Source organism: Dendroctonus ponderosae, unplaced genomic scaffold, assembly GCF_020466585.1.
Source record: "Dendroctonus ponderosae isolate FM_Combo_2020 unplaced genomic scaffold, Dpon_F_20191213v2 Dpon_F_20191213_8, whole genome shotgun sequence".
NCBI lineage: Eukaryota > Metazoa > Arthropoda > Insecta > Coleoptera > Curculionidae > Dendroctonus > Dendroctonus ponderosae.
The window spans coordinates 12,963,453-12,972,543 of NW_026019016.1; the positions used below are offsets into that span (position 1 = coordinate 12,963,453).

The window sequence follows — 9,091 nt, forward strand, 5'->3', positions numbered from 1 at the left end:
ATTTATCATGTTGTATTTTTTTTCGTTTTTACTGGTTTTATTTCATGAATATTATTTCGTCATTGGCATGCGCTCAGTATCGTTGTTGTGTTGTTGCATGTGCAGATGTGGGCCGAGATCAGGTGCCTCAAATGGGGCGCTCGAGTGGTGGTTCGGAAGGTTCCAGCGCCGCTTCCAGAGCCGTGCGAAGAGGGAACCGACGGCTCACACGCAACGAAAGTCGCTACCATTCGGGTAAGTTTGGCCCCATTTTGATTGCAATGCTTGCAAGCATCCAGGGCGGGGCGATCGAGAGTTGTATGAGCTGAGCAGGCAAATGAGAAATGCGAAAAACTAACCCAACGAGGCAAACAAATTGCACTGATTTCCACTGAAGGCAGAAATATTAGTGCAAATCAATTACCTGAACTGGTGCCAGGGTAAATCTGCGCCCGTTCGCTTAATTCTAATTGGAATATCGTCTTTCCAATTTGATCGACTAAGTGAGAACACAAGCAGACGGAAAGACTGTTAAAGTGCATTTTAATGTTTGTCGTTGCTTTCGCAAGGAGCGAATGTTATTAGGATCCGTTTTCATACCGTTACTGCTCGCTTTTGCCCGTTTTCTCCATCCATTCTAAGGCGAAAAAACATCAATCCGAGCATGCTTTTAAGGCTTTTGTTTGCGGTCTGATTTGTAAACGAGCGTCCAAATTACATTGGTTTGTTTCCACTAATTAATCGGATTTTGGTCCAAAGTTCCATTCCGGAACGTAGCTGGCATCGGTCCTCTCGCTCGCACTCACAGCACTCTGTCAGAGGCACGATTAATTGTCAGATGCTATGTTCGAAGTTGATGCCTTTGCGACTTTAGTTAACTGAGTTTTTGAGCGGGAACATTTTTTGCAAAGTCCTGAAGTTTTGCAGCACACTGCGACTTGTTAAAACATCCGCAAAAACCGCAAGCAAATTTGGAAAATTCTTGGATGATGACTAAAAATTTAAAGTTGTGGCGCTTGTAGACGAGACTTTGCCCTACAAAATGCATGCAAACGCGACTCAATTCCTTTTTTGGTTCTTGGAAGCGATCGCGTTTTCGCAAAATTGTAAAAAATTCAGTGTTGACACGTTTTCTATATCTTCCGGTTTTTTTTCTTTTGCTTACTTCACGAACTTTTATCTGCAGAAAAATGCTTAAGTTGTGTTCATTTCTGCTTTTCGCTTCATGTTAGTTCTTTTCTTACTCGTCTCCATCGCAGTTTCTGCATCTGAAGTTGGATTTCTTTGACAGATGCGAATTTTCTTATCACTTTTACCTCCACAGTAGATAATTCTACTGCCTTGTTTCAATTCCATCTTCACTTATTGTACTGTTTATGTAATTCTAGTACTAATTCTGAACATTAGTTAAGATTTTTTGCTTCCCAGTCGTTTTCACTTCCTTCAGTTGCTGTTCTTATTTGCTAATTACCTGCGCTGTTTGATTTTTCTTTTCGAAAACACCACTTCCGTCTTCTTGAGGTTTTCCATTGGGACTTTTTACCATCATTCAAATTGGGTTTTTGGATTTTGAGCTTTTTGCTCTTGTTACATTTTTGCACAATCATGTTTCATCAACTAATTTTTCCTGTTTTTTCGCTACATTAAGAAACGAGTGGCATTTTCTTTGGAAAATAACCGATTTGCCTGTTTAGTCTTCTGTTTATTCACCACGGACATTGACTTGATTGGTTTTTTGCTTTTTGGTGGCAATTTCAGACCATTTTGTTGGTTTATTCGATAAAATGAGGCCAATTTTTTACGCGATTTCCGACAATAAATTCATCGCTCGCCCGAACCTCCGAAATAAATTTCGAAACAAGTTTGCCGATATTAATTTCAGTTGAAAAGACCGGGGGCAGAAGAGCTTATTTCGATTCTGTGAGTTCCCCCGGAGAAATCCGCTCGAAGGCATTTTAATGCCAATGTATTCTTTGGAAAATGAATGTTACGTTGGAAACAGGTAATTTGATTAATGCTGCTTACCTTCTCGTTCAGAATTTCGTAGGATAATGTTTAGGAGAAAAACGGTTAAAAAAGTTAATACGGCTTGGTCAAGCATTGGAACAGGGTGTTTTCATTGTATCAAAAATTCCTTTTATACTATATTATATTATATTAATTGATGCTATCTATCTATTGCTATTTTGTTAAATATTTAATAAACAAATTCACCTAAAATTCAAATTATTCATTAATCTCTAAAACGCAGTCCTATTGGTTGTGACGTCTCTGGTCATATAAATGGCGGATTGTTTACGGTCTGTGCATAGTGTTTAGTTGTGTGGTTGTGTTTCATTAATTATTTCGTGGATTTAAATAAATTATAGTTTGTGTTAAACTAAAAACTGGCTTCAGAACGATTAATTAAAGCGTCAAAAACCACTTTACCATGTGTACATATTTTTATGGTTACCGAATTTTTAAAAAACGACGAACGCTTTAATTCAGCCGAATTTAAGGGTGTCAACAGTAAGGGTCACAACACAAAGTACGATCGAAAACATATTCTATCTGCCTCATTATTAGCCTTTTGTTGGTACTTTCATCAAAATGATCCTCGCAAAGAAAAAACATTTATTTTGATTTAGGAACATCACGTCTAGCTGCTTTGAACTATAAAGCTTTACGTGCATAATCATGGGGAACGGTTCGAAAGAGATTGTTTGGAGCACTTATTGAGGCATCCTGGCACAAAACACCACTTATTTTGTGACCCATACATGTCACTATTTTCCATTATGCAAGATAATAATAATCAATAAAATAATGATAATCACAATAACTTAAATAATAAAACAAAGCTGCGAAAACAACAAAATAAACACGAAACACTTGAATTCAGTGTCTTGATGTATCTGCTTGAAACACTTTGTTGATATGACCTGCTACGTCACAATCGGAATAGGCAACCGACGATACGGATTCGGCGTTTTTGGCGGAAAATACCTGATTTCAATTTAAATGCGCTTTAAAATTATTATGGAGACTTTTTTTGCAAAAAAAATTATATCAGTGTAATGTTTGCCATAACTACTCTATATGTATATTAACATTAAAAAAAATGGAAACACCCTAGTGAGGCTGAAGTGCTCAGTTATTGATCCAGTTTCAGCTTCGTTTTAGTGTTAAATCTGCCCGGTCTTTTTTAACACGGGAATGATTGAAAATGACCAAAACCAACGAAAACACGAGCAAAATTCTAGTTTGGCGCAACAAACAATCGAGACAAAAGCAATGAAGTTCTGTCGGTTTGGCGAACAGAAGAACAATGGATCGAGATAACTGGAACTGAAACTACCCATACGGCCAATAAAGTCAGCTCGGTAGGGTGTCATCAAATCATTAGTAGCATAGAACAGAGGGCGAAAATCCGATTATAAAACCCTCAGCGCGAAATTCGATTCAACTTAATGGTTAGCCAGTAGTGGAACAACTGAAAACTAATTAAAACTGTGTTTCATGAATGCAATTTTTTTGTTGTGGTGAATAGGCGCGAGCTGCTGTGGCCAAACTGGCGAATGGGCGTCTTTGTTTCAGCTTGCTGATGGAAAAATGGTGTTAATTAATTCGCTTTTCTGGAGGGTTTGTATGAACTTTTCTCATTAAATCCAGTAGAGCTTGGAATGCGACGACGTCCTGTATGAAATGGAATTACAACCAGTTTGATGGCGTAATTAATTAATTAGATTTGCATTTCTTCAACATGACAATAAACTGGTAATTTTTTTTTTTTTCAAAAGCGGCGCAAGTGAACTTTTGGTGTTCAAGTTTGAAAATTCCTCAAAATTCAGTGTTTTTCCAAGTTTCCACAAGAAGTACCTTGATTCATTGTTTTAATTTTAGAAAGGTTTAAGGCGCTCCTTCGTCCGGTTAGGGAGTTTGAATTTTTTTTCGAAAGCTGCGCAAGTGAGATTTTTGTGTCCAAGTTTGAAAATTCCTCAAAATTCAGTGTCTTGATGTATCTGCTTGAAATTTCCTCAAGAAGTACCTTGATTCATTGTTTCAACGTTCGTAAAGTTTGAAGTTGCTCCTTCGTCTGGTTAGTGAGTTTGGATTTTTTTTTCGAAAGCGGCGCAAGTGAAATTTTTGTGTCCAAGTTTGAAAATTCGTCAAAATTCAGTGTCTTGATTTATCTGCTTGAAATTTCCTCAAGAAGTACCTTGATTCATTGTTTCCACTTTAGAAAAGTTTCAAGTTGCTCCTTCGTCTGGTTAGTGAGTTTGAATTTTTTTTCGAAAGCGGCGCAAGTGAGATTTTTGTGTCCAAATTTGAAAATTCCTCAAAATTCAGTGCTTTGATGTATCTGCTGGAAATTTCCACAAGAAGTACCTTGATTCATTGTTTTAATTTTAGAAAAGTTTCAAGTTGCTCCTTCGTCTGGTTAGTGAGTTTGAATTTTTTTTTGAAAGCTGCGCAAGTGAGATTTTTGTGTCCAAGTTTGAAAATTCCTCAAAATTCAGTGTCTTGATGTATCTGCTTGAAATTTCCTCAAGAAGTACCTTGATTCATTGTTTTAACTTGAGAAAAGTTTCAAGTTGCTCCTTCGTCTGGTTAGTGAGTTTGAATTTTTTTCGAAAGCGGCGCAAGTGAATTTTTGGTGTCCAAGTTTGAAAATTTCTCAAAAATCGGTTTCTTGATGCATCTGCTGGAAATTTCCACAAGAAGTACCTTGATTCATTGTTTTAACTTTGGAAAAGTTTCGAATTGCTCTTTCGTCCGGTTAGTTTGGTTTTTTTAAAGCGGGGCAAATGAGTTTTTGGTGTCCAAGTTTGAAAATTCCTCAAAAATCGGTGTCTTGATGTATCTGCTGGAAATGTCCACAAGAAGTACCTTGATTCACTGTGTTAACTTGAGAAAAGTTTCAAGTGGCTCCTTCGTCTGGTAGGGGGTTTTGAGTTTTTTTTCGAAAGCGGCGCCAGTCAGATTTTTGTGTCCAAGTTTGAAAATTCCTCAAAATTCAGTGTCTTGATGTATCTGCTTGAAATTTTCTCAAGAAGTACCTTGATTCATTATTTCAACTTTCGAAAAGTTTCAAGTTGCTCCTTCTTCTGCTTAGTGAGTTTGAATTTTTTTTCGAAAGCGGCGCAAGTGAGTTTTTGGTGTCCAAGTTTGAAAATTCCTCAAAATTCAGTGTCTTGATGTATCTGCTTGAAATTTACTCAAGAAGAACGTTGATTCATTGTTTCAACTTTAGAAAAGTTTCAAGTTACTCCTTTGTTTGGTTGGTGAGTTTGAATTTTTTTTCGAAAGCGGCGCAAGTGAGATTTTTGTGTCCAAGTTTGAAAATTCCTCAAAATTCAGTGTTTTGATGTATCTGCTGGAAATTTCCACAAGAAGTACCTTGATTCATTGTTTTAATTTTAGAAAAGTTTCAAGTGGTTCCTTCGTCCGGTTAGGCAGTTTGAATTTTTTTTCGAAAGCGGCGCAAGTGAGTTTTTGTTGACTAAGTTTGAAAATTCGTCAAAATTCAGTGTCTTGATGTGTCTGCTTGAAATTTCCTCAAGAAGTACCTTGATTAATTGTTTCAACTTTCCAAAAGTTTCAAGTTGCTCCTTCGTCAGGTTAGTGAGTTTGAATTTTTTTTCGAAAGCGGCGCAAGTGAGTTTTTGTTGACCAAGTTTGAAAATTCCTCAAAATTCAGTGTTTTGATGTATCTGTTGGAAATTTCCACAAGAAGTACCTTGATTCATTGTTTTAACTTTGGAAAAGTTTCAAATTGCTCCTGCACCCGGTTAAAGAGTTAGAATTTTTGATGCAGTTTGATGCCATAATTAATTAATCAGATTTGCATTTCTTCAACATGACAATAAACTGGTAATGATTATTCATGGCATCGGTTCGTTGACTCCAAACAAAAGAATTCATCGGTTGCTCTATCGCCATATCTGACCCGGCGTTTCTACCAGCTAAACATGCTATTAATCATTGCATTTAAGTAGTTTTTATGTGAATTTGAAGCCAAAAAACTTACGGGTCATTGACGTGATTTGTCGTCTCATTGACTTTGTTTAATTGGGTTTCAACTGACTCCGGATCGGGAGAGGCGTTAATTAAGATCGAAAAACATCAAATCCGGCCGCTGTTGCATTAAAATTTATTCAAATCGATGCGATGCCTCTTCGGTATTCAACCTCTATGCGAGCAAAGTACATATGCATAATTGCAAGCGATCTTCATGTAGCATGTGTCTATACACGTAGTTTCAAAGAGCCAGTTCCCCATACTAATATGTAGGGCCCTTAGAAAAGTCCACATTGTCGTTAGGTGTACATAACACGTACTTCAACATCAATACGCCCCTTTAAGGGCTGAAGTTGGTGTTTTGAATGCACACGCTGTATTCAGGTGTTAGATTACCGGGTTTGCTGTTGTCTGGATTGATCAATTTGTTATTATCTTGATGCTGCAGGGCGGATTTTCGTTTAGTAGATAGTATTTTGCATTCTTCTCATGCCCGTTTTCTTCGCTGTCATTCTCTTCCATGTTTGTTTAAGTGGATGTTTTCACTGTTTTTCAGCTGCCTTTAATGTGGTTAGTGCACCACTGCAATCAGCTCGTTTGGAGATCGGGTTTTTATTCGTTAGATATTTTTGGATGTGTATTTTATGGAAAACATGAACGCAGTCATGTCAAAAAAATGCCGGTGACAGCTAAAGCCGCTAACCTATATCTCTGACAGTCCCCTTTCCTTGACACACGGTACAATTTACAATGTTGCCAACTGACTAACGCTAAATAAAGCAGAAACATGCGCACACTGCAGTGTGACAAGGTAAGCAACAACATGCATTGTTGCATCAAGAAATGCAATAAATAACTTTGCGCTTGACCCTTTGTATATCTCAGTCCGGTGCGAGCTGTAAACGTTACATAAATCTGCATTGCTAGGCATGACTGCATTAATGTAATTTTCATATATTTTTCTTGTAGATTTTCTTCTACAATATTTTCATATCTTGGCACTTTTTGTAGGCGATAAAAGTTCCGTCTGTTGTTGAATTCATCTTTAATTTATTTCAGCGTCCAAATCCGTTCTGCGCTTGTTCGAGTTCGATTTTTTCTCAGTCCCAACAAGTTTTATCATTAATTTTCTTCATTTTTTTCAGAAATCAGTGCACTTTTTTAGTCCACCGGTTCCAATGTCCAATTGCATATAACTAACATGATTTATTTTGCTTTTGATTCTTTATTGTTTTGGTTATCTAGTGTTTCTATTGCTCGTATTGTTGCATTATTAACTGCTATCGTTATTTCTTGTTTCCCTCCAGGTTTACTCTTTCCAGGCGTTGCCGAAAAAGTGTTGTCAACTTTAAATAATATTTTTATTTGGTTACTAACTTTCCACTTTTGTATTTTATCCGTATCTTAAGTATACCGTTATTTCGCTATAGATAAAATTATCTTTATTGGTTTAAATATCGTTCCTCTGTTTCTGTTTGTTTCTGTATTCCTGTCTTGTTCCTTTTAGATCTTCATGTCAGTACTTTACAACATGTGAACATATTTTGCTTCGGCTTATCTTCTCGTATTCTTCTGCAGTTTCTTTGTCAGGTCCGTATAGTTTTTTGCAATTTGCAAGGTAGGTAGCAAATTGCAAAAAACTATACGGACCTGACAAAGAAACTGAAGAAGAATACGAGTAAAGATAAGCCGAAGCAAAATATGTTTACATGTTGTAAAGTCTTTTTTTCCTTCCGCCCAATTTAATGCCATGTTTTTCCATGAGTCCAATTGTTTTTTGGCACGATGCTAAACATCAGTGAGTTTTCCAAAAGTTCACTCAGTATAAAAGCTGCTCGCTTTCCAACACTGCGCTATAAAATCGTTCGAAATTCCTGGTTTACTCAGTCAATTAAAGCTGAAATTATACAATCTGCTGCTGGTGAATTTGAGCAATTTTAAGGCAGGCAGTGAAGGATTTTCAAAAGGCGCCCCTAATGCATGTTTGCGCCTAATTGCCCACTGTTGAAGCCAATTTTCGCCTCTTCAGAGTTGAATGAAGGTAAAATTTAACAATTTAATGCCATTTGCTCGTGAACGGTGTACTTGCTTTGTTTATCAGTAATCATCGTTTGGCTTGCTGTGTTTAGGTTGCAAACTACTCAAATGAATAATGYACTTTTCTAGTAATTGACTGTAATTATTGCCCACTTTGAGTGTTTGTTAAKGAGCATTCGAATKTCTTCACTTTTCTTTGGTAATTTTTTGCATTTCTTTTTTTGTTGTTAAATGGTGCGTTAAACAGATTGATTGGTGTTGTAGAAGTGCGACAAGAGGCCGTCCAACAAGCCCTGGCTCAGGCGCTGCAAAACAGGCATAAACCCTCAATGCCGATGCCCTCAAAGAGGACTTCGGTGATGGCAAGGAGTCCCGACCGAGAACGACACGATTCAGGTAAAATATCTTGAAAATGCTTTAAAAAACTACCGTTCAGATGTATGTTTTGCATCTAAGAATGCCCATGTTAACACACGGGTTAAAAAAACCTATTTCGTTTTCAATTGAAAATTGCATTTAAATTAATGGCGTTATCCGAGCTTAATCGCTTCGAATTGCTCGTTATTGTTAAGACTACTTACATCCGTTAATGCCCGTTATCTTATTAAAACAGCAACGCCTTGCCTGAATGATATCAGGATGATAAAAGGTGCAGGCGATATTCGAACAATAATCAATATGTTATCAAGAAAGGTGCTGCTATCTTATGTTTAACAATGGCCTTAAATCAGCTGCAAAGTCAGCCTGCTGTAAAGCTACAAGGATCCGATTGGTTATCAAAGTGCAAATATGCAAGAATGCAGCCCGTTAAGGACTTTTGTCTGTTTATTAAGGCTGATGTTTAAAAATTCCTCAAAAATCGGTGTCTTGATGTATCGGCTGGAAATTTCCAGAAGAAGTACCTTGATTCATTGTGTTAACTTGAGAAAAGTTTCAAGTGGCTCCTTCGTCCGGTTAGGAAGTTTGAATTTTTTTTCGAAAGCGGCGCAAATGAGGTTTTTGTGTCAAAGTTTGAAAATTCCTCAAAAATCGGTGTCTTGATGTATCTGCTGGAAATTTCCACAAGAAGTAC

General features: G+C 37.1%; 1 protein-coding gene across 1 annotated transcript in view; it reads left to right on the top strand.

The window, feature by feature from the left end:
• Window positions 1–9,091, top strand: part of LOC109545764 (disco-interacting protein 2) — a 126,627-nt gene that overhangs the window by 92,240 nt on the left and 25,296 nt on the right. The window contains exons 7-8 of the mRNA XM_048669148.1: window positions 106–234; window positions 8,284–8,415. Of these exons, the coding sequence (XP_048525105.1) occupies window positions 106–234; window positions 8,284–8,415 (261 nt within the window). The remainder of the gene's footprint in view (window positions 1–105; window positions 235–8,283; window positions 8,416–9,091) is intronic.